A 27,043-nucleotide genomic window follows, 5' to 3' on the forward strand; every position below is an offset into this window, starting at 1 on the left:
CTGACATTACGCACTTCTGTTTTTTCCATATTTCGTAAAAATCTGTAAAGTTTTGCACAGATGTCCAATGGAAAAGAGACTAGTGAAGCTGATTTATGAGAAAAAAAGTAGAGAACGTATTAATTTACACCATTTCTATCGCAGTTTTTGGAAGTGGACATTTTTTGTCCTGAATAACTTCAGAGGGACGTACATGAAAGCCTGAGGGTTAAAAACCTGCTAATGTTGGCTAACGTGCAGTAACGTAACAACTGTGGCAACTGCAGTTTGTAGGTTTGCGAACTGAACCAGGTCCAGATCTACGACTGAAGAAGGAACCAGTTCTTCAACCATTTAATGCAAAGAACCGGTTCTATACAAGCTACGAAAAAAGTAAAAGACCGGTTCTATACAAGCTGCGAAAAAAGTAAAAGAACCGGTTCTATAGAAGCTGCGAAAAAGTGAAAGAACTGATTCTATAGAAACTGAAAAAGTGAAACGAACTGGTTGAAATCTGTAACTGGGGTTCCCGTCTCCTATTGGGCAGCAGATGAACCATGTGGACACGAACAGGAAGTCACTCTGAATGTGTCTCCTGACTTCCTGTGTCTGGTTTAATGTTGCTAAAACTTTGTGGAAAGCGACCTTTGACCTTTTGCGAAGATGCCAAATGAAGTGTTGCACCGTGCACCGCCGCTGCGACACCACTAGGGCCTGGAACTGGACCGGAACCGGACCGGGTGGACTCTATCTAAATGTTATCGACTGCTCACGAACATGGACTGAAGCGGAGGGAGTGAGTCGAGGAATGTTACAACAGTTAATCTGATTTTTTTTTTTCATCTTTTTCTCGGAGTTTTCGGGGGGGGGGGGGGGGGGAGGTCGACGCCCACTCCATCAGCAGCACTTCTGAGGTAGCTGGGCGGGCTTGTCCGTCAGTCTGGTGGTCTTGGATCCGGGAGCCGCCGGCGCCTCCACGTCCACGCGCTCCGACATCTTCACGCAGATGATGTCCACGAGGCGTTCAAAGACCTGCCGCACATTGATGTTCTCCTTAGCACTGGCCTCGTAGTACTCGAAACCTGGAGGAAGACCAGGAGGTGAGGAGGAGCTAAAGACCAGGAGGTGAGGAGGAGGTAAAGACTGAGAGGTGAGAGGAGCTAAAGACCAGGAGGTGAGGAGGAGCTAAAGACCAGGAGGTGAGGAGGAGGTAAAGACTGAGAGGTGAGAGGAGCTAAAGACCAGGAGGTGAGGAGGAGCTAAAGACCAGGAGGTGAGGAGGAGGTAAAGACCAGGAGGTGAGGAGGAGGTAAAGACCAGTAGGTGAGGAGGAGGTAAAGACTGAGAGGTGAGAGGAGCTAAAGACCAGGAGGTGAGGAGGAGCTAAAGATCAGGAGGTGAGGAGGAGCTAAAGACCAGGAGGTGAGGAGGAGCTAAAGATCAGGAGGAGCTAAAGACCAGGAGGTAAGAGGAGCTAAAAAAACAGGAGGTGAGGCGGAGCTAAAGACCAGGAGGTGAGGAGGAGCTAAACGCCAGGAGGTGAGGAGGAGCTAAAGACTAGGAGGTGAGGAGGAGCTAAAGATCAGGAGGAGCTGAAGACCAGGAGATGAGGAGGAGGTAAAAAAAAAACAGGAGGTGAGGAGGAGCTAAAGACCAGGAGGTGGTTTTGGAAACGCTGAACCTTTCACGTGTCATTTAACACCATTTATTCTAATGTGATCTTCTACATTTGACATGTGTCAGTGCATGTTCTGTTTTTACTTCACTGATCGTGTAGATGTTCATTAAAGCTCACAGTAAATTTAAAGGTTATTAAATCAAAACAGAGAAAACTAAAGAAAAAGGGACTTTTTCACTCAAATTGATCAAACCAATACCAAAGAAAATGAGCAAACATGATATTTTTTCTATAAATAATAATATTTAAGTGGTAATTTTGTTCTTCAAATACTTCTATATCTATATTCTACTATGACATTTACTGTAATACCACTAATACTACTACACTGTACTTCTACTACTTCAAGTTTTTTTTTCTTAAATCAACATTTTATTCTCTAAATGTTAGATCCTGTTTCTCATAATTTCACATTTTCCTCAATTTGGTTCAAATAACTGAAATAAAAACACACACATACAAACAAACAGGTTTTCTCTAATTACGAGGCCTTTCTTTCTGCAAATATTCCAACTTTTTCTGTAATTCTGACTTTTTCCTGGACTTGACCCCGTGGACGGATGTCCTGGTTCGAGCCGTTGTCCCTCAGAGGTTCAGATCTGGTCTGACCTGTGACCTTTGACCTGTGACTCACCCAGCTGGTCTGACCTGTGACCTTTGACCTGTGACTCACCCAGCTGGTCTGACCTGTGACCTGTGACCTTTGACCTGTGACTCTCCCAGCTGATCTGACCTGTGACCTTTGACCTGTGACTCTCCCAGCTGGTCTGACCTGTGACCTTTGACCTGTGACTCACCCAGCTGGTCTGACCTGTGACCTTTGACCTGTGACTCACCCAGCTGATCTGACCTGTGACCTTTGACCTGTGACTCTCCCAGCTGGTCTGACCTGTGACCTTTGACCTGTGACTCACCCAGCTGGTCTGCCAGGTGTTTTCCTTTCTCCGGGGGGACGACCCTCTCCTCGTCCATGTCGCATTTGTTTCCCACCATGATGACCTGAGCGTTGTCCCAGGAGTATGTTTTTATCTGCGTGGCCCTGAAAACACAACAGCCCACGTCATCTACAATAAACCCACCAGAGTCCAACTGGACCAGAACCAGAACCAGAACCAGAGCCAGAACCAGAACCAGAACCAGAACCAGGATGTTTGAACCAAATCTGCAGCTGCAAAAAAAAAAAAAAAAGAACATCTGACGTAGAGAAACAGACAAACCTGGTGGACGTCAAGGTTATTATTGTTAAGGAAAACTAACGAAATGACAAAAACTAGAATTGTAAAAACATTTTCGTTAACTGAAATAAATAAAAACTATAATTAAAAGAAAAAAACATAACTAACTGAAACTGTATTGTGTGTTTAGAAAACTAACTAAAAAATTAACAAAATTAACAAAAATTATGGATAAAATTCCCTTCGTTTTCATCTTTGTCAATGTCAAATTGATACAATATCGATTTATTTCGCTCTAGCAATTTTAGCTAGCGGCCCCATAGCGTCATATGGTTCGCGGTCCATGGAAATTGGATTTTATTTACAGAAAAAACAAAAGAAAAACTAGTGGTTCAATGATTTTCGTTTTAAAACATAAGAATTAAAATTTAATTTCAAGGCATTTTTCTTTTTCTGTGTCAAAACAGATAAACCAAATTTCAAAAACAGACTGATTTTCATTTTCTCTAATAACTAAAAATAAAATTACAACCGACAGAAATGGAGAAACGGACCAAAAACACCAGTTTTTTTTTCATTTTCTCAGATCGCATGTTGTCATTTCAAGGACAGAGCGCTAATGCCATCGAGGTCACAAAGATTCTTAAACGATGGGTTTGTACGAATCTTCCAGTTCGTAGACATTCATGGAGGGAGCATGTTTACGATGTCCAGATTTTGTACGAACTGGAAGATTCGTACAAACCCATCGTTCGTAGTCCGTGTATCTGATGGTGATTGGATTTTCTTTTCAGAAACAAAAACAAAAACTTGAGGTTAATTGATTTTCGTTAAAATTGAATTTCAAGGCGTTTTTCATTTTCAGTGTCTAAACAGATAAACTGAATTTAAAAAACAGATTAATTTTCATTTTCTCTAATAACTAAAAATAAAGTTACTACTGACAGAAATGGAAAAACTGACGAAAATCACCTTTTTTTTTTTTTTTTCATTTTCTCAGATCGCATGTTGTTATTTTCAAGGACAGAGCGCTAAACGCCATCGAGGTCACAAAGATTCTTACGAACGGTGGGTTTGTACCAATCTTCCAGTTCGGACAAAACTTGGAGTTCATAGACATTCATGAAGAGAGTATGTTTACGATATCCAGATTTCATACGAATTGGAAGATTCGTACAAACCCATCGTTCGCAGTCTGTGTATCTGTTGGTAATTGGATTTTATTTTCAGAAACAAAACAAAAACTAGAGGTTAATTTGATTTTCGTGTTAAAATAGAAGAAATAAAATTGAATTTCAACCCATGTTTCTTTTTTCAGTGTCAAAACAAATAAAACAAATTTAAAAAACTGTTTTATTGTTTTTGTTTTCTCTTTATAATAACTAAAAATAAAATTACAACCTGACAGAAACGGAAAAACAGACCAAAAACACCTGGTTTTTTTTTTTTTCATTTTGTCAGACCAGATGTTGTCATTTTCACGGAAACAGCGCTAATGCCATCGAGGTCACAAAGATTCTGTACATTGTAAACACGCTCCCTCCACAAATATCTATGAACTCCAGATTTTGTACGAACTTGAAAATTCGTACAAACCCATTATTCGTAAGAATTTTTGTGACCTAGACCTGACCTAGAACCAAAAATAATACTAATATGAACCAGTGTTGGTGTGAATCGCTGACATCTGACAGGAGGAACAAATAAATATATAACTGATACATTTATGTAAAATATTTAAAAAAAAAAAAATTGTGTTTTTTTTGCATCAAACATATGGTTTGTTTCCGTTCCAAACCTGTCATTTAAAGGGTTAAATATGACAGTTGTTGAATATTTGGTATTTTTTGCTTCTGGCTCCAAATCATTCAGTTCCAGACATTAGTTCCGCTTCGGTGATTAGATGGACGTCTGTGGGCGGGGCTAATATGTCAGAGGTGTTGTAAATGGGGTTGGGGGCGTGTCCTACCAGTCCTGGACGGCGTTGAACGACTCCTCGTTGGTGATGTCATACATGAGGATGAAGCCCATGGCACCGCGGTAATACGCCGTGGTGATGGTCCGGTAGCGCTCCTGTCCCGCCGTGTCCTGGAAACAGACGGGTCACATGGGTCAGACCAAGGCCTGTGATTGGCCTGTGACTGAACTGTGATTGGCCTGATGGCGGCGGATTTAACACACAATGACCTCAGGAATTAGACTGAGCCCGTTTCACACAAACATCCAACACCGCGACATTTTACACAAATAAAACCAAAGATGAAAAAAAAAAGAACAATATGTGTTAAATTCAACACAAGAAACAAAAGAAACTGGAGATTTGACAACATTCTACGAAGTCATCATCCAAATATGGTCGATATTCCGTCATAAAGCAAAAGGTTCTGATACACAATAATAATAACAATAATAATAATAATAATAATAATAATAATAATAATGATAATGATAATAATAATAATAATAATAATAATAATAATAATAATAATGATAATAATAATAATAATAATAATGATAATAATAATAATAATAATAATAATGATAATAATAATAATAATAATAATAATAATAATAATAACGTGTATTTAAGGGTTAAAGTGGGTCGGCCTGTACCGTACCCTCTGTGACGTCACCCCTTCTGTTCTCTTCTGTCTGTTCTGTTTCTCTGTTTCTCTGTCTCTTCATCCAACAGATCATTTCAGTCCATTTATCAACTACAACTCCCACAAGGCTTTGCTGCCACCAACACAAAGCCTGTTCCACTCAGCGCCTATGGACACGTGTGTGTGTATGTGTGTGTGTGTGTGTGTGTGTGCATGTGTGTGTGTGTGTGTGTGTGTGTGCGTGTGTGTGTGTGTGTGTGTGTGTGTGATTGGTTATCAATGTAATTTTCATTCTGAATTGCTCGGCTCTGATTGGCTGCTCTGAGAGCCCCGCCCCCTTCCTGTGGGTCTCAACCTTTTCACCCCACGAGGTCCTTTGAATTCAAACACACCACCATTAGTGTGTGTGTGTGTGTGTGTGTGATCTGTTGCCATGGTAACACCATCACCGCTGATGATAAAGTTGAGCTCTGACTCGTCGTCTGTTCGTCTTCTCTCCCTCATGTTATTTCCCATGATTCCGTGCTCCTTCGTGTGTGCGTGTGTGTGTGCGTGTGTGTGTGTGTTACTGTCCGTGATTCTGCGTTTTGACGTGTCTCGTTGTCGTTTCGTTGATGTCGTTCCGTTTCTACATTTGTCTTATACTTTTGTCAAACACACCGTACGGGTCACTTTTCAGGCTGTATGTATTCACAGCTGCTTTGTTTGGTTCGTTTTAAACAGACCACAGCTCGTTGGCTCCCTAGGTTCGGACCTTGGTGTGAATAAAAACCACCGAACTCTGTTCCGGACCGAGCGAGCGAACCCAGACCCAGCTGAAGAGGTGGTCTGGGCACGGGCCCATATGAACCCTGGTGTGGTTCGGTTAGATTCAGACGGTCCAAACTCTAGGTGTTAGCGTTGTGCGTCCTCACCCAGATCTGCAGCTTGATCCTCTTGTCGTTGCGATAAACCGTCTTGACCTTGAAGTCGATGCCGACGGTGCTGACGAAGGAGTTGCTGAAGGAGTCGTCCGCGTAGCGGAACAGGAAGGAGGTTTTGCCCACGCTGCTGTTCCCGATGATCAGCAGCTTGAACATGTAGTCGAAGTTCTGGTCCGAGCCGTCCCGCTGGCCGAAACGCTGGTCTGCCTTCGCCATCTGAAAGGAGCGGTTAGAACAGCATGTGTTTACAACAGCTGGAGTCAGAGGGTGGAGCTGGATGAGCTCGGTGTGTTTCCTGTTCAGCTTTTGTGTTTTCATTATTATTGATAAGCCCCAAAGACCGAAAGCATCTGCTGATGGACACTGTTAAACACCTGCTGATCCACTGGTCCTATCAATACATGTCAATAACTGGTGTCAAATACAGTTCTTCATCTTTTCATGGTCATCAAATATGACCGTATTTAGACGTTCAGAGGCTCTGTAGTTACCATGGAAACACCGTCATCTTCTCCACCATTGATTCACCAGTAAAACCCATGGAGTTGGATCAGTGACAGTGGATGGACACACTGGGGTTATGTTAAAAAAAAATAATATTCATTATTTTGTCTTTTTTTATAAATTAATTTTTGTTCATAACATGGAAAAAAAAGCAAAAACTTCACCAATGAAGTAAAAAAGAATAAGTTAAGCAACAAAATGAACAAAAGCAGCTTAAATAACTGATCAAATGAACAGAAATGAATAATAATTAAACAAAATAATAAATAACATGAACAAAAAAAGCCACAAACTCAACAAAATTGAAGAAGGAAATAAAATAGGCAAGAAAATGGTTAAAAATAAAAACCAAATAAAATAAAAAAGTAAAAATAATAAAAATGAACATAATAATAAGAGTAGTTACCGTGGAAACACTGTCATCTTCTACAACATTGATTCACTAGTAAAACCGACAAAGTTGGAACCCTGGGTTCTAGATGTGGTGGTTCTAAATGTGGTTCTAGATGTGGTTCTAGATGCAGTGGTTTTAGATGTAGTGATTCTAGATGTGCTGGTTCTAGATGTGGTACTAAACGTGGTGGTTCTAGATGTGGTTTTAGATGTGGTTCTAGATGTGCTGGTTCTAGATGTGCTGGTTCTAGATGTGGTACTAAACGTGGTGGTTCTAGATGTGGTTTTAGATGTGGTTCTAGATGTAGTGGTTCTAGATGTGGTTGTAAATGTGGTGGTTCTAGATGTGATTATTCTAGATGTGTTACTTCTAGATGTGGTTGTTCTAGATTTGGTTCTAGATGTGGTGGTTCTAGATGTGGTGGTTCTAGATGTGCTGGTTCTAGATGTGCTGGTTCTAGTTGTGCTGGTTCTAGATGTGCTGGTTCTAGATGTGGTTCTAGATGTGCTGGTTCTAGATGTGGTTCTAGATGTGCTGGTTCTAGATGTGGTGGTTCTAGATGTGGTGGTTCTAGATGTGCTGGTTCTAGATGTGGTTCTAGATGTGGTGGTTCTAGATGTGCTGGTTCTAGATGTGGTTCTAGATGTGGTGGTTCTAGATGTGCTGGTTCTAGATGTGGTTCTAGATGTGCTGGTTCTAGATGTGGTGGTTCTAGATGTGCTGGTTCTGTTCCTGACTTTAGGGAAACAATGTTCGTCCAGATTTTGTAAGCACTGACATTAAAAACTGTTTGGAAAACCATTCTTTACAGTTTAAACGACAGTTGACACATTAATATAAAAATACTGATATCTAGGGACTGAAATTAGTAAATGTGTCGTTCCTGTTTTTGACTTCATTTCCCATCATGCACCCTGGTACTGGTTCTATGGTTCTGTGTTATTTCTTTGACTATTTCATTAATTTTTTGAAAGGATTTACCAGATTTTTCCATTACTTTGTAAAATTTTGGATTATTTCTGTTCATTTCTATTAATTTAGTTCATTATTTTTAATTCATTTTGTTAATGATCTTGTTCAATTTTTACATTATTTTGTAGGTTTCTCGATAATTTGGTTCATTTACTTCTTTATTTTGTTGATTTTTTCCCCCCATTTTTTAGAACTATTTTGTTCATTTATTATTTTTGTTAAAATTTCTCTTGTTTTTCTCTTAGTTTGGTTCATCATTTAATTTTTTAAATGTTATTTTTAGTTTTGTGAAGTGTTTGGAATATTTTGTTCATTTATGTTCGTTTGGTTCGTTATTTTATTCATTTGGTTAATTCCCTGGTAAATGTTACATTTTTGTTCTTTTTTTTAACTTTTATTTTTGTTCAATGTTTGCAGTATTTTATTGGTTTTCTTTATATTTTAGTTCATTTTCTTCTTTATTTTGTTGATTTTTGTGCATTTTTGTGACTACTTTGGTCATTTATGTTCGTTTGGTTCATTATTTTATTCAATTTCATGAGTATTTGGTACATTTTTGTCTATTTTGTTCATTTCTATTCAGTTAGTTAATTATGTTTTTTATTTTCTTGATTGATTTGTTTTTGTTCATCTTCTTACTCCTGTTAGGGACCGAGCCGAAAGGTAAGGCCCTCTCACACAGTGAGAGGCCTTGCCTGCAAGCAAGGCCCTATTGTTATTCGTTTGCTTAGATATTATTATTTTCCTGACGCCACTTTGAACTGGATTTTGACCCCCTAAACATACTCAAAAACTCACCAAATTTGGCACACACATCAGGTCTGGCGAAAAATTTGATACAATGAAAAAATTAACCCCATAGGTGCCAAAATGACCTCTCTAGCGCCCCCTACATACACAAAATCAGCCCTAGCGCCCAGTAGGAATGTCGTAGAAACATGAAACCAACGCCAAAATTTTCATCTCATCGAGCCCGACAAATCACGCGCTGACACTCATGACCTAACTCCAACAGGAAGTTCAGAATTTGCCTTTCAAACTAAAATGCTCAAATTGCAAACTTCCAGTAGGAATATCGTAGACACACGAAACCAATGCCAAAATGTTCGTTCAGTCGAGCCCAACAAATCACGCGCTGACACCTATGAGCTACCTCCAACAGGAAGTTCGCAATATGCCTTTCAAAATAAAATTTTTAAAACTAACTCCAATGACACCGTTTGTCGTATTGACTTCTAAATAGCACCAAAACATAGAGTGAACCCTCCTCAAAAAAGTTACTCCGCACTTTTTCCATAACTGTCTTAGTTTTTTTTTTAGAAGCCCGCAAAGTTGCGATGTTTGGAACTCATTTTTCACTTTGGATTTTTTCCCCACATGTAACATATCTACGTGTTCATGGGACTCAGCGCAATGCTCACATGCAAAAATTTTTGAGATACAACGTTCAGTTATTGATTTACAACAATTTGTTTATTTTCATACTTTTTCCACTTTAGACTGCCATTTGACCCCCTGAACATGCTCCAAAACTCACCAAATTTGCCATGTATGTCATGGCTGCTGAACACTTTCATACAATATCAAAATTAACCCCTTGGGTGCCAAAATGGACTCTGTAGCGCCACCTATGTACTAAAAAAACACACAAAATCTGCCCTAGCGGCCAGTAGGAATGTGACAGAAACATGAAACAAATGCCAAAATGTTGGTCTGATTGAGCCGACAAATCATACACTGACACTCATGAGCTAACTCCAACAGGAAGTTGGCAATCTGCCTTTGAAAGTTACTCTACGTTTCTGCAATTACTGCTTATTCATTTCAGGCTTTTGACACAAAAGTTATACCTCATTAAATTCCCACAAGTCTGCAGAATCCAAAAGTGAAAGAATTTTTCAGATACAACCTACGGTTATGGAATAATTGTGATTTTTTGAAGACTATGTTTAGTTTCACTTTTCACAATGACAAAGTCCCCATAAAACTCTTCCTGGTGCATAATCTTAAGTGTCTCTCTGTAGTGCTGTGGTTTATGTAACTGCCTATTGAATAGAAGGACCCTGGTTCAAGTCCCAAACTTTCAAAAAAAATTTTTTTATTTTTTTATTTTATTTCAAAACAGGTTTTGCTGCATTATATTGTGAATATCGGACGTTTTGCACACATTACAAATTACACGGAGAACATTTTTTCAAAATAAAACCCCTATTAAAAATAAAACAAAATGTCTATTACATAACTTCTTTTCATTTTTATGACCAAACACTCAACTGTTTGTACAATGTTTCTTCATTCAAAAGTACTCTTTCTCACAGACACACATGCTCACACAATAGGGTTTTTCCAAAATAAAAGCCTTAAATGTGACAAATCATCACTTTTATGCTCAATTATTCATACAATTTCAATTCATTTTTCAAACGGATTCTTTCTCTCACATACAAAACAAATGCACATACACACAGTAGGTTTTCCAAAATAAAAGTCTGATTTAAAGGTGATGGTGGTTTCAGCAGAGGGTCACTGGTGTTCTGTACAGATGTAAGGAGGACAGACACTAAAGGGTGGGAACTGGTATGGGGACGGAGAGGTGTGAGTGGAGCTGAGGTGTCGACGGTCACGGGAGGCGGATCGCGGGGAAGGCGGATTGCATGGGAGGTGGATCGCCCGGTGCGAGGTCCCGCCCAATGCTGCTTGCAGCTTTAATTATATTATTAAGGACCGAGCCGAAAGGTAAGGCCCTCTCACACAGTGAGAGGCCTTGCCTGCAAGCAAGGCCCTATTGTTTTTCGTTCGTTTTTATATTATTATTATTATTATTATTCACACACCACTTTGACCTGGATTTTGACCCCCTGAACATGCACGAAAACTCACCAAATTTGGCACACATGTCAGGCCTGGCGAAAAATTTGATAAAATGAAAAAATTAACCCCATAGGTGCCAAAATGGGCTCTCTAGCGCCACCTATGTGAAAAAAAACGGCAACTGCCCTAGTGGCCAGTAGGAATGTCGTACAGACATGAAACCAGTGCCAAAATTTTTGTTGGATCATGCTCTACAAATCATCCACTGACACTCATGACCTATCTGCAACAGGAACTTCGCAATATGCCTTTCAAAATAAAATTTCTAAAACTAACTCCGATGACACCGTTTGTGGTATTGACTTCTAAATAGCGCCAAAAGATAGAGTGAACCCTCCTTAATACAACGATTTCACACCTTTTCCATAACTGTCTTAGTTTCTTTTTTACAAGCCTGCAAAGTTGCGATGTTTGGAACTCATTTTTCACTTTGGAGTTTTTCCCCACATGTGACATATCTACGCGTTCACGGGACTCAGCACAACTCTCACATCCAAAAATTTTTGAGATAGGATTTATGGTTATTGATTTATAACAATTTGTTTCTTTTCATACTTTTTCCACTTTAGACTGCCATTTGACCCCCTTAACATGCTCCAAAACTCACCAAATTTGCCATGTATGTCATGACTGGTGAACACTTTCATACAATATCAAAATTAACCCCTTGCATGCTAAAATGGACTCTGTAGCGCCACCTATGTACTAAAAAACACACAAAATCGGCCCTAGCGGCCAGTAGGAATGTCACAGAAACATGAAACAAATGCCAAAATGTTGGTCTGATTGAGCCGACAAATCCTACACTGACACTCATGAGCTAACTCCAACAGGAAGTTGGCAATCTGCCTTTGAAAGTTACTCTACGTTTCTGCAATTAGTACTCAGTCATTCCAGACTTTTGAATAAAAAGTTATACCTCACTCAATTCCCACAAGTCTGCAGAATCCAAAAGTGAAAGAATTTTTCAGATACGACCTACGGTTATGGAATTATGGCGATTTTTTGAAGAGTATGTTTAGTTTCACTTTTAACAATGACAAAGTCCCTATAAAATTCTTCTTGGTGGGCAGCTGTCTATGGCTGTCCTTAGTGCAGTGGTTCATGGAGCTGCCTATGGAGCAAGAGGACCTGGGTTCAAGTCCCAGACAATCCAAACTTTTTTTTTTTTTTTTTTTTCTCCATCTTAAAACAGGTTTTACTGCATTGTATTTTGGATACTGGAAATTTTGCACACATTCGAAAGTACACGGAGTACATTTTTTCAAAATAAAACCCCAAATACCAATAATACAAAATTTCTATTACATAACTTCTTTTCATTTTTATGATCAAACGCTCAACTGTTTGTACAATGTTTCTTCATTCAAAAGTACTCTTTCTCACAGACACACATGCTCACACAATAGGGTTTTTCCAAAATAAAAGCCTTAAATGTGAGACATCATCACTTTTATGCTCAATTATTCATACAATTTCAATTCATTTTTCAAACTGATTCTTTCTCTCACATACAAAACAAATGCACATACACACAGTAGGTTTTCCAAAATAAAAGTGTCATTTTAAAGGTGATGGTGGTTTCAGCAGAGGGTCGCTGGTGTTCTGTACAGATGTAAGGAGGACAGACACTAAAGGATGGGAACTGGTATGGGGACGGAGAGGTGTGAGTGGAGCTGAGGTGTGGACAGTCACGGGAGGCGGATCGCGGGGGAGGCGGAACGCCCGGTGCGAGGTCCCGCCCAATGCTGCTTGCAGCTTTAATTAGGGACCGAGCCGAAAGGTAAGGCCCTCTCACACAGTGAGAGGCCTTGCCTGCAAGCAAGGCCCTATTGTTATTCGTTCGTTTTTTATTATTATTATACTATCGTCACTTTAAACTGGATTTTGCCCCCCTAAACATGCTCCAAAACTCACCAAATTTGGCACACATGTCAGGCCTGGTGAAAAATTTGATAAAATGAAAAAAGAAACCCCATAGGTGCCAAAATGGGCTCTCTAGCGCCACCTATGTGAAAAAAAAAACGGTAACTGCCCTAGTGGCCAGTAGGAATGTCGTAGAGACATGGAACCAGTGCCAAAATATTTGTTGGATGAAGCACTAAAAATGATATGCTGACAGTGATGACCTAACTCCAACAGGAAGTTCACAATATGTCTTTCAAAATAAAATTTTCAAAACTAACTCCGATGACACCGTTTGTCCTATTGACTTCTAAATAGCACCAAAAGATAGAGTGAACCCTCTGCACAAAAGTGGTCTCGTAGCTTAGTCTTAACTGTCTTAGTTTTTTTTTTACAAGCCTGCAAAGTTGCGATGTTTGGAAGTCATTTTTCACTTTGTAGTTTTTCCCCACATGTGACATATCTACGCGTTCATGGGACTCACCACAATGTTCACATGCAAAAATTTTTGAGATAGGATTTACGGTTATTGATTTATAACAATTTGTTTATTTTCATACTTTTTCCTCTTTAGACTGCCATTTGACCCCCTTAACATGCTCCAAAACTCACCAAATTTGCCATGTATGTCATGGCTGGTGAACACTTTCATTCAATATCAAAATTAACCCCTTGGGTGCCAAAATGGACTCTGTAGCGCCACCTATGTACTAAAAAACTCACAAAATCTGCCCTAGCGGCCAGTAGGAATGTCACAGAAACATGAAACAAATGCCAAAATGTTGGTCTGATTGAGCCGACAAATCATACACTGACACTCATGAGCTAACTCCAACAGGAAGTTGGCAATCTGCCTTTGAAAGTTACTCTACGTTTCTGCAATTACTGCTTATTCATTTCACACTTTTAAAAAAAAAATTATACCTCATTAAATTCCCACAAGTCTGCAGAATCCAAAAGTGAAAGAATTTTTCAGATACGACCTACGGTTATGGAATTATGGCGATTTTTTAAAGACTAAGTTTAGTTTCACTTTTCACAATGGTAAAATCCCTATAAAAGTCTTGCAGGTGCGTTTTTAACATGTCTCTCTGTAGTGCAGTGGTTCATGTAGCTGACTGTGGAGCAGAAGGACCCTAGTTCAAGTCCCAGGTAATCCAAAATTTTTTTTTTTTTTTTTTTTTAAAACAGGTTTTACTGCATTGTATTGTGGATATTGGAAATTTTGCACACATTCAAAAGTACACGGAGTACATTTTTTCAAAATAAAACCCCAATTAAGAATAATACAAAATGTCTATTGCATAACTTCGTTTTATTTTTATGACCAAACGCTCAACTGTTTGTACAATGTTTCTTCATTCAAAAGTACTCTTTCTCACAGACACACATGCTCACACAATAGGGTTTTTCCAAAATAAATGCCTTAAATGTGATAAATCATCACTTTTATACTCACTTATTCATACAACTTCAATTCATTTTTCAAACTGATTCTTTCTCTCACATACAAAACAAATGCACATACACACAGTAGGGTTTCCAAAATAAAAGTCTCATTTTAAAGGTGATGGTGGTTTCAGCAGAGGGTCACTGGTGTTCTGTACAGATGTAAGGAGGACAGACACTAAAGGATGGGAACTGGTATGGGGACGGAGAGGTGTGAGTGGAGCTGAGGTGTGGAGGGTCACGGGAGGCGGATCGCAGGGGAGGCGGATCACGCGGGGGGGGCGGATCGCGTGGGAGGCGGATCGCCCGGTGCGAGGTCCCGCCCAATGCTGCTTGCAGCTTTAATATTATTATTAGGGACCGAGCCGAAAGGTAAGGCCCTCTCACGCAGTGAGAGGCCTTGCCTGCAAGCAAGGCCCTATTGTTTTTCGTTCGTTTTTATATTATTATTATTATTATTATTATTATTATTTTTCCGTGACGCTTTAAACTGGAATTTGCCCCCCTAAACATGCTCAAAAACTCACCAAATTTGGCACACATGTCAGGCCTGGCGAAAAATTTGATAAAATGTAAAAATTAACCCCATAGGTGCCAAAATGGCCTCTCTAGCGCCACCTATGTGAAAAAAATGGGAAAAGCCCTAGTGGCCACTAGGAATGTCGTACAGACATGAAACCAGTGCCAAAATTCTTGTTGGATGAAGCACTACAAATCATCCACTGACACTTATGACCTAACTCCAACAGGAAGTTCGCAATATGCCTTTCAAAATAAAATTTCTAAAACTAACTCCGATGACACCGTTTGTCATATTGACTTCTAAATAGCATCAAAAGATAGAGTGAAACCTCCTCAAAAAAGTGATCTCTCACTTTTTCCGGAACTGTCTTAGTTTTTTTTTTACAAGCCCGCAAAGTTGTGATGTTTGGAACTCATTTTTCACTTTGCAGTTTTTCCTGACATGTGACATATCTACACGTTCATGGGACTCAGCACAATGCTCACATGCAAACATTTTTGAGATAGGATGTACGGTTATTGATTTATAACAATTCTTTTATTTTCATACTTTTTCGGCTTTAGACTGCCATTTGACCCCCTTAACATGCTCCAAAACTCACCAAATTTGCCATGTATGTCATGGCTGGTGAACACTTTCATACCATATCAAAATTAACCCCTTGGGTGCCAAAATGGACTCTGTAGCGCCACCTATGTACTAAAAAACACACAAAATCTGCCCTAGCGGCCAGTAGGAATGTCACAGAAACATGAAACAAATGCCAAAATGTTGGTCTGATTGAGCCGACAAATCATACACTGACACTCATGAGCTAACTCCAACAGGAAGTTGGCAGTCTGCCTTTGAAAGTTACTCTACGTTTCTGCAATTACTGCTTATTCATTTCAGAGTTTTGACATAAAAGTTAGACCTCATTGAATTCCCACAAGTCTGCAGAATCCAAAAGTGAAAGAATTTTTCAGATACGACCTACGGTTATGGAATTATAGCGATTTTTTGAAGACTATGTTTAGTTTCACTTTTCCAAATGGCAAAATCCCTATAAAAGTCTTGCTGGTGCACATTTTCACATGTCTCTCTGTAGTGCAGTGGTTCATGTAGCTGCCTATGGAGCCGAAGGACCCTGGTTCAAGTCCCAGGTAATCCAAAAAAATTTTTTTTATTTTATTTTAAAACAGGTTTTACTGCATTGTATTGTGGATATTGGAAATTTTGCACACATTCAAAAGTACACGGAGTACATTTTTTCAAAATAAAACCAAAATTAAGAATAATACAAAATATCTATTACATAACTTCTTTTCATTTTTATGACCAAACACTCAACTGTTTGTACAATGTTTCTTCATTCAAAAGTACTCTTTCTCACAGACACACATCCTCACACAATAGGGTTTTTCCAAAATAAAAGCCTTAAATGTGGTAAATCATCACTTTTATACTCACTTATTCATACAATTTCAATTCATTTTTCAAACTGATTCTTTCTCTCACATTAAAAACAAATGCACATACACACAGTAGGGTTTCCAAAATAAAAGTCTCATTTTAAAGGTGATGGTGGTTTCAGCAGAGGGTCACTGGTGTTCTGTACAGATGTAAGGAGGACAGACACTAAAGGGTGGGAACTGGTATGGGGACGGACAGGTGTGAGTGGAGCTGAGGCGTCGACAGTCACGGGTGGCGGATCGCGGGGGAGGCGGATCGCCCGGTGCGAGGTCCCGCCCAATGCTGCTTGCAGCTTTAATTAGGGACCGAGCCGAAAGGTAAGGCCCTCTCACACAGTGAGAGGCCTTGCCTGCAAGCAAGGCCCTATTGTTATTCGTTCGTTTTTTATTATTATTATACTATCGTCACTTTAAACTGGATTTTGACCCCCTAAACATGCTCCAAAACTCACCAAATTTGGCACACATGTCAGGCCTGGTGAAAAATTTGATAAAATGAAAAAAGAAACCCCATAGGTGCCAAAATGGGCTCTCTAGCGCCACCTATGTGAAAAAAAACGGTAACTGCCCTAGTGGCCAGTAGGAATGTCGTAGAGACATGAAACCAGTGCCAAAATGTTGGTTGGACAATGTTCTACAAATCATCCACTGACACTTATGACCTATCTCCAACAGGAAGTTTGCAATATGCCTTTCAAAATAAAATTTTCAAAACTAACTCCGATGACACCGTTTGTGGTATTGACTTCTAAATAGTGCCAAAAGATACAGGGAAACCTCCTTAAGAAAAAGATTTCACACCTTTTCCATAACTGTCTTAGTTTTTTTTTTAGAAGCCCGCAAAGTTGTAATGTTTGGAACTCATTTTTCACTTTGGAGTTTTTCCCCACATGTTACATATCTACGCGTTCACAGGACTCAGCACAACTCTCACATCCAAACATTTTTGAGATAGGATGTACGGTTATTGATTTGTAGCAATTTCTTTATTTTCATACTTTTTGTACTTTAGACTGCCATTTGACCCCCTTAACATGCTCCAAAACTCACCAAATTTGCCATGTATGTCATGGCTGGTGAACACTTTCATACAATATCAAAAATTAACCCCTTGGGTGCCAAAATGGACTCTGTAGCGCCACCTATGTACTAAAAAACACACAAAATCGGCCCTAGCGGCCAGTAGGAATGTCACAGAAACATGAAACAAATGCCAAAATGTTGGTCTGATTGAGCCGACAAATCCTACACTGACACTCATGAGCTAACTCCAACAGGAAGTTGGCAATCTGCCTTTGAAAGTTACTCTACGTTTCTGCAATTACTGCTTATTCATTTCAGGCTTTTGACACAAAAGTTATACCTCATTAAATTCCCACAAGTCTGCAGAATCCAAAAGTGAAAGAATTTTTCAGATACAACCTACGGTTATGGAATAATTGTGATTTTTTGAAGACTATGTTTAGTTTCACTTTTCACAATGACAAAGTCCCCATAAAACTCTTCCTGGTGCATAATCTTAAGTGTCTCTCTGTAGTGCTGTGGTTTATGTAACTGCCTATTGAATAGAAGGACCCTGGTTCAAGTCCCAAACTTTCAAAAAAATTTTTTTATTTTTTTATTTTATTTCAAAACAGGTTTTGCTGCATTATATTGTGAATATCGGACGTTTTGCACACATTACAAATTACACGGAGAACATTTTTTCAAAATAAAACCCCTATTAAAAATAAAACAAAATGTCTATTACATAACTTACGACCTACGGTTATGGAATAATGGTGATTTTTTGGAAGACTATGTTTAATTTCACTTTTAACAATGACAAAGTCCCTATAAAAGTCTTCCTGGTGGACAGATGTAATTGACTGTCTATAGTGCAGTGGTTCATGTAACTGCCTATGGAACAAAAGGACCAGGGTTCAAGTCCCAGACAAACCAAAATTTTTTTTTTTTTTTTTTTTTCTTTCTCCATTTTAAAATACATTTTACTGCATTGTATTGTGGATATTGGACATTTTGCACAAATTCAAAAGTACACGGACTACATTTTTTCAAAATAAAACCCCAATTAGGAATAATACAAAATGTCTATTACACATGCTCACACAATAGGGTTTTTCCAAAATAAAAGCCTTAAATGTGGTAAATCATCACTTTCATGCTCAATTATTCATACAATTTCACTTCATGTTTCAAACTGATTCTTTCTCTCACATACAAAATAAATGCACATACACGCAGTAGGGTTTCCAAAATAAAAGTCTCATTTAAAGGTGAAGGTTGTTTCAGCAGAGGGTCGCTGGTGTTCTGTACAGATGTAAGGAGGACAGACACTAAAGGGTGGGAACTGGTATGGGGACGGACAGGTGTGAGTGGAGCTGAGGTGTCGATGGTCACGGGTGGTGGATTGTGGGGGAGGCGGATCGCCCGGTGCGAGGTCCCGCCCAATGCTGCTTGCAGCTTTAATTTTTGTTTGATTTTTCCGTTATTCTGTACATTTTTTAATAATTTGGTTTATTTTCTTCTTTATTTTGTTGATTTTTTTCCAATTGTTTTATGTCTATTTTGTTCGTTGTCTTGTTTCTTCATGTAGTAGGTTAATCATTTAATTTTTTTAATGTTATATTTAGTTTTCTTCATTTATGTTCATTTGGTTTATTTTATTAATTTTCATGAGTATTTTGTTTGTTTCTATTAATTTAGTTTATTTTTTTCATTTTCTTGATTAATTGATTTGTTTTTGTTCATTTCTTACTCTTGTTTTTGTTTGATTTTTCCGTTTTTCTGTCCATTTTTTTGATAATTTGGTTCATTTTGTTCATTGTTTTGTTTATTTTTTCAGTTTTGGGACTTTTGTTCATTTTTATCCATTTCAGTCAGTAAAATTCCCTCTTCTTTTATATATATATATATATATATATATATATGTGTGTGTGTGTGTATACATATATATATATATATATATATATATATATATATATATATATATATATATATATATATATATGTATATATATATATATGTCACAGTAGAGATTGAAATCCAGTAGGATTCGTAATCCTACTAGGACAGATTGAAATTTCAGTTTGTCCTAGGACAAACTGAAATCCTACAAGAAATTAGGATCTGAAGATTAACCCTAACCCTAACCCCCTAACCCCCCCCCTAACCCTAACCCTAGGACAGATAGGATTTTAGTTTGTCCTAGGACAAACTAAAACTCCTATCTGTCCTAGTAGGATTACGAATCCTACTGGATTTCAATCTCTACTGTGACATATATACACATATATATAGTTTGGTTAATCATTTAATTTTTTAGATGTTATTTTTAGTTTTGTGAAGTGTTTTTTGTTCATTTTTGTTCGTTTGGTTCCTTATTTTATTCATTTTATTGTATATTTGGCTCATTTTTGTTGAAAACATGCTGAAATAATGTTAATTAAATTGAATTGTAATCCCAGTTGGTGTCCGTGAACGCATCAGGACCACTGGTCCAGTTGTGGTCGAACATTAACGGAACCGGATCCTCACACGTGACCCTCTGCTTCTGCTGCTTCGCTCTCGCGCTCATCTTCACACGTGACCGTCGCCATGACAACAGAGCAAACTCCATCAGCTGACTGGGCGCGTGAAACGCCCACAAATCCACGCAACCGAGTCCAGACGCCGTCCGCAAATGTTCCGTTTTTAACCTGAGCGATGAAAACGGAAAAGTGTGGACGGACGGAGATGATGTGACGGGAAAACACACGCGCACGGGCCTCGCACTGCGCATGACAACAAACACCAAGCAGCACCACAGAGCCTCGCGCATCCATCACAGCTGATCAATAAATGTGTAAATCTGCGGACGTTAGACCCGGTTAAGCCCAACCGGACCGAGGGGCGTTCACTGTCGGACACGGTGTCGGTACAAACAGGTGTCACCGGGTTTGTCTTCGTGTCACACCGGGGACATTTTCCGCACCGGGAGGAACACTGCGTGTCTTTGACCGAAAAACGCGTCATCGGTTTGGATGCGGTTTTTGTCGGTCCGGGTCCGGGTCCGGATGCGGGTCCGGGTTGGGCCCCGTGCGTGTCCGAACCCCGGTGTCCGTGTCTCACCTCTGCTGGGCGGATCTGATGCGACGCTCCAACCGGTTGGGGGGTGGGGGGGCAGCTCGCTCCGGTAACCAGATCAATCCCGAACCCGCCGGTCCCGATGCGATCCGCAGACCTGATCCGTTCAGCGGACCGTCAAAGCCCCGGGGCTGCGGATGGAAGGAGGCAAAGAAGAGGAGGAGGAGGAGGAAGGATGGAGGGAGGATGGGAGGATGGAGGGAGATCAAACGGCTGGAAAACGGGTGTTTTTCCGCGGCGGCGCACGCAGCTGCTTCCCGTTACGCACGGATTTACGCTGACATCCCGCTGGATTCAAGGTGGAGCGAAGAGGAGACGGGCGCGCGGGGCCCCTCCCTCTGAACCCCACACACACACACACACACACACACACACACACCTCTACCTCTACCGGCGCCGTGTCCGTGAATGAACGGGATGATGCTCCGCCTCCGCCGCGTCATGCGTCCAATCAGACGACGCGCAACACGAGCGGCAGAAAGAGGCGGAAGGATGAGTCATAACCGACACCGGATCCACGGAGGACCGGAGCCGACGGATCCAAACCGATAATAATAATAATATTAATAATAATAATAATAATAATAATAATAATAATAATAATAATAATAATAATAACTGATGTAATTTTGGATCTTTATCAAAAAACAAAAAAGCCCTGTTCTCTTTTGTAACTTTTGTAAATAGTGAACCTCCTTAAAAAAGAAACACTTGAATAAAGTCAATAAAGACCAAACCCACCTTTATGAATGAATGAATGAATGAATGAATGAATGAATGAACTCTTTTCTGTATTTCTTTATTATGCAAATGATACATGCATCATTTATTTCACTGTGTTGAATATTTCTTCTTGAAGCTATTTTGGCATCTTCCACAAAAAAAGCAAAAAAAAAAAAAAGCTGAAGGAAAGTTTGTAAATGTTTAACCCTTTCATGCAGAACCGTCCAGAGGGTTCTACAGGTCATGGGTTCAGTCTGGACACACTGGATCCAACCTGTTTTTACTCCTGACTCCATTTTAACTCCACACATTTCTGTCGACCCCAGACGTTCAAAACAGAGACTTTTTTTTTTTTTTTGCTAAAATTAATTAGTTTTTGATCATGTGATAGTTTGCTATACCATGTTGCAAATAACTGTTAATGTTAGAGGACATTTAGTCGATATAATGTCTGTTATTGTGGACAGATCCAGGTGTAGATTACTGCACAGAGGGTCAGAACATGGACAGTCAGTCCAGCTGGGATTCACAAGGAGGACAATCACATGACACACACACAGGAGTTAGGACTGGAGTACAGAACCAGTGTTCTGGAGGACTTTGGATGGTCTGATCATTTTCTCCGTGTCTGTAAATATGATCCAAATGGTTTGAAAGGGTTCAGACTGTCCAGTGAATGCAGGACAGAAAACTGGGGTCGACTCAAAGCACAAGAACCTCCAGTTCATGTTGGACCTGATGAGATGGAAGCTCATCTGGATGAGGCTTTGGAGATCCTCCAGGTTTACCCACAATTCAGCTGTTCAGGTTTACCCACAATTCAGCTGTTCAGGTTTACCCACAATTCAACTGTTCAGTCGACTATGAATGGAGGTGTAGGATCACAACCAGGGAATCAAATAAAAAATTAAATTAAATTAAATTAAATTAAATTAAATTAAATTAAAAAAAAAGAAAAGAAATAAAATAAAATAAATACAAATAAATTAAAAAATAATAATAAAAAATCAATAAAAATTAAAAATCAATAAAATTAAAAATCAAAAAAATAAAAATAAATTAATAAAATAAAAATAAATATAAATAAAAATAAAACAGAAATAAAAAAAATAACTTAGAAATTTAAAAAAAATAAAAATTAAAAATATAATAAAAATAAAAAAAATAAATAAAAAATAAAATAAAAACAAATAAATAAATAAAATAAAAACAAAAGTAAATAAAAAATTTAAAAAATAAATAAATCAAAAATTAAAAATTTTTAAAAATTAAAAAAAATTAAAATACAAAAAATTAAAAAAACAAAAAACAAAAAAATAATAAAATTCATGTAATAAAAATGGGAATCAAAGGCTCATTTTTTCACATAAACAGTCATATTTCAGTATAACTGTGCTTCTGCTGTATTAATAAAAGCATCATACCCAGAGGGAAGAACTCTTTGGACTAATCTGAAAAAAGAAGTATTTTCAAACCAAAACAGAACATGATCAGATTAAAGTTGTATTTACATGTGCATAAACTCTGTGAACAGAAGCTGAAACATTTGAATGGATCATGAAGCATCAGAACAGAATGAAGGCGTTTACGGGTTCAGCTGCGAAAACTGTCGATCACATCCAAAACATCAGCCGGACTCACATTGAAGAAGTCTGAGTATTATGGGATGTTTCTTCCTGAACTCTGGTTGCGTTTGCGTCCGCCTTCGTTCGGATGCACTTCACAGAGTCCTGGAACAAACACAGCGGCAGACCTGTCCAGTTCAGACGGATGTGTGTGTGACTGCGTCTACAGTCCAATGGATCCACTGAGGACACGTGAACGTACCTGATAGTAGAAGAGGAGGCAGACATCAAATATGAGCAGAGCCGGAACCAGGAGCATCATCCTGATGATCAGATTTGTCTCTGAGTCTGAAACACAAAAGAAACAACCTTTAAATAAACCAGGGTTCTCCGACTCCTGTTCTTTCAGGTTCCACATTCAGCCCGATTTAATCTGCAGTGGACCCAACCAGTCAAATAATATAAATAATAGGATAAAAACTTATAAATAATATCAACTCTAAAGTTTTTTCAATGTTTTTGAGTGAAAAAAGCAACATTTTGTAATGAAAATGTTTACATCTACGAACTGTACCTGAACATAACATAAAAATACATGAACAACCTGAAAATTCTTAAGAAAAATAAATGCAATTTTAACAGTAGTCTATCATTTATACATGTGAATCACAACGTACAGATCACAGTGGATCTACAAATACACAAAACATTTAATAACAGGCAGAATATTGGTACAATTCCACAGACTTCTATTAAGACATTTCAGGCTGTTCATATTTGTTCAGGTTATTCACATTTTTTGTAAAAGGCTAGTCTGTAAATGTGAACATTTTTGTGTAATTTTACTTTGTTTACACTGAAACAAAGAGAAAACATAGGACCAATGGGCCTGTAGCTTAGCGGCCAAATTAAAATCTTTGGGAAATGTATCCAGATCCATTTATTATCACCTGTTCTGTGTATTTATTCTATTACAGAAATAGTCCATGTTTTGCTCATATTCCAATCAGATCTGTACAAAATTCAAATTCACACTTGATATCATTGATACTGATTTATTGGATCAATCCACTTCCTATCTGTTTGAATGGGAACATTTTTCACAGTGGCACCAAATCCAGAATCAGATCCGGATCGAAATAATTTCAATCCCTTGTGTTGACATCATCATACAGAAGCTGTAGACCAAGTTTGAAGTCAATCAGAACTGAAGTTTCAGAGAAGACGATAGAATGTTTTGTAACAGACAGACAATAGTTTATGACCTATCGGCTGGTAAACTAAAAATAGCTTTTTTCATTATTTATAGGTTATTCTGATAGTGTTTTACTGGTCTGACCCACTTCAGATTGAATTGACCTAAAATGATTTGAACATCCTTGACTGTTTATATCTTCAGTGTCATTTTTACATTTCACAAATGTATCCCAGGGGCCAAACTGGACCCTTTGGTGGACCGGTTTTGGCCCCAGGGCCACATGTTTGACACCTGTGCCTTATAACATACATTTACCTTTAACATTATGCAACATTCAGTACCAAAAACTTTAAAGATTACATTAAGAATGTCGTTATTTCCAGTGCAATACCTGACAAACAGACCTGGAACCATTCAACAGTGTGTCCTTCAGGTCCAGCTGGTTGAATCCATGTCAGTCACATGTCAACACATCCACAGCACGAGAACACACAGCGCCATGTTAGCTTGAAGAGCCAACAGTTAGCTTAGCTTAGCTCCACCACAACTCATTTAAAACGTTTTTACAGCTTAATACCAGAACAAGCTTCATATCCTGACTGATTTTAGACATGTCGACTTCCGGTCCAGTTTGGCCCCTGGGATAAATTTGTGAAATGTAAAAATGACACTGAAGATATGAACAGTCAAGGATGTTCAAATCATTTTAGGTCAATTCAATCTGAATGGGTCAGACCAGTAAAACACTATCAGAATAACCTATAAACAATGAAAAAAGCTATTTCTTCTCTTTGTTTCAGTGTAAACAAAGTAAAATTACACAAAAATGTTCATATTTACAGACTAGCCTTTTACAAAGAATGTGAATAACCTGAACAAATAAGAACAGCCTAAAATGTCTGAAGTCTGTGGAATTGTACCAATATTCTGCCTGTTATTAAATGTTTTGTGTATTTGTAGATCCACTGTGATCTGTACGTTGTGATTCACATGTATAAATGATAGACTATGGTGTAATATTGTTCAAATCGCACTTAATTTTCCTAAGAATTTTCGGGTTGTTCATATATTTTTATCTTATGTTCAGGTACAGTTCGTAGATGTAAACATATTCATTATGAAATGTTCCTTTTTTCACTCAAAAACATAGAGAAAACTTTGGAGTTGATATTATTTATAAGTTTTTATCCTATTATTTTACTGGTCACTATAGATCAGATTAGGCTGAATGTGGAACTGAACTAACATGAGTTGGACAGATCTGTTATAAGGACTGCCTCAGTGATCATATGTACGTGTCTGTTCAGGCTGTTTTTGGTTTTTTGGTTGTTTGTAGATTCCCTTCTGTGGACAGAACTGCTGCCTTCCTCTGGGACACTGTGCTGAGGACGTACCAGGATGTCCATCTTTTCCATGGAGGCTGGTTGGAGCTTTATCAGTGGAACTGAAGTTCTGAGGATTCATATTTATTTTGTGGTTTGTTTCTCAGATTTCAGAGGTTTGAGTTGAGCCTAACATATAAAACTGAAATGGTGTAAATTACAGCCCGACTGATTGATCGGCCGGCTGATTAATCGGGCCGATTATAGCTTGTCACCGATTAATCAATATCGGCCAATATGTAACCGATTTATTAACTTTTTTGCTGCGGAGATTCTGTCGCTCATTGCTTGTGTGTGTGTGTGTGTGTGTGTGTGTGTGTGTGTGTGTGTGTGTGTGTGCTGCCCGGAGAGTTAGAGGAACGGTAAAGCGTGTCGGTTTCACTTCTGCTCGGACAATCACGCTATCACCCCCCACACACACACAGAGTCACGGACCACTACCCCTGTTCCGACAAGGATGGACCGCTTGTGTGTTCATGTGGATGGCAAGTCTGTAAGTCTACCAGCTCTGATGGAACAGTGAGATGGAACAGAGGCAGAAGGCCAGCGTCTGCAGCAGAAACACTCCTTGGAAGTGTCAGCAGTGTAGGAAGAAGGACGTCATGGAGTTCAACCAGGTACCAAAAACCAGCTGGAGTGGTTTAGAGAAACAAAGAGACTAAAACCAGTGTTCAGAACTCAACCCTCCTCCTTCACCCTGAACTCTGTGCATGTGTGGATCCACTCTTTCTGTTTAAATCCAACAGTTTCCAGGTTGTTCCATACAGCAGAAACAGTTGAATCTGGTCCCAGTCATGTGTCTGTCCAATTAGATTCAATTCACATCAATATTAGTTGAGTTCTAATTTTAAATGTGTGGGAAATGACATTTTCAGTGTTCAGTGTAAATGTCCACAGAGTCCACATTCCACAGTGGATGTGGACAATTTAGTTCCAGATACAAGAGACTGTTCTAAGCTACAGGTGGATCCAACTGGAGGAGAATTGGAGTCGTTTTGAATTTTTTATAAATTTTGTAAAATGTCTCAGTGATGACAGATGGAAAACTGTAGATGTTGTGACCTTGCTGTGACCTTGAACTTTGTCCTACTGGGACCAAAATGGACTGGGTTGGTCCCAGGGCCTAGGCCTATCTGTGGGGAAGATCTGGGAAAGATGGGTGGAAGAGTTTTCCTGTAAAGTTGCTAACAAACAAACAAACACGCAAACAAACAAACAAACACACAAAGCAAAGTGATCACAACACCTCCTGGCGGAGGAAACAAAAACTACTGGGTGAAAACTCAGATACTTGTTGAACATCCTAAATGTCTTATAGATGTTCATTCTGAGTGCCTTATTCAGTAAAAACTTACACAAATTCTATTCAGTTTTTTCCATTATTCCATCTAAAATGCAGAGTTAAGACTTAGTTAACGACGGTCAGATCTTGGAAGTTGACGTAGTCATGAAAAACAGGACTCAACCACATACACACAGCAGCTTTCATGACACAAAACCTGGGTTTAAACTCAACTGTGGTTTGAACTGAGCTCAGATAAAAGGAGTGTTTGTTGGTTCAGCCTAGGGATGGAACCATATGAAAATTTCATATCACCATTATTGTGACCAAAATTATCACA

The 27,043-nt window shown here is 38.8% G+C and overlaps 1 protein-coding gene across 2 annotated transcripts; it reads right to left on the reverse strand.

The window, feature by feature from the left end:
- Positions 1–821: 821 nt before the first annotated feature.
- rab3b (RAB3B, member RAS oncogene family) lies at positions 822–20,829 on the reverse strand. 2 transcript variants are annotated; one of them, XM_030133107.1, is made up of 5 exons: positions 20,539–20,829; positions 6,350–6,574; positions 4,802–4,920; positions 2,572–2,696; positions 877–1,061 (listed from the first exon to the last, which is right to left on the reverse strand). In XM_030133107.1, the coding sequence occupies exons 2-5, from the start codon at positions 6,572–6,574 to the stop codon at positions 877–879; spliced, it is 654 nt and encodes a 217-aa protein (XP_029988967.1). In that variant the 5' UTR covers positions 20,539–20,829. The 2 variants fall into 2 exon arrangements, with proteins under 2 accessions (XP_029988966.1, XP_029988967.1); XM_030133106.1 differs by lacking the exon at positions 20,539–20,829 and having other exon boundaries at positions 822–1,061.
- Positions 20,830–27,043: the final 6,214 nt, after the last annotated feature.

This window comes from Sphaeramia orbicularis, chromosome 4 (genome assembly GCF_902148855.1).
Source record: "Sphaeramia orbicularis chromosome 4, fSphaOr1.1, whole genome shotgun sequence".
Lineage (NCBI taxonomy): Eukaryota > Metazoa > Chordata > Actinopteri > Kurtiformes > Apogonidae > Sphaeramia > Sphaeramia orbicularis.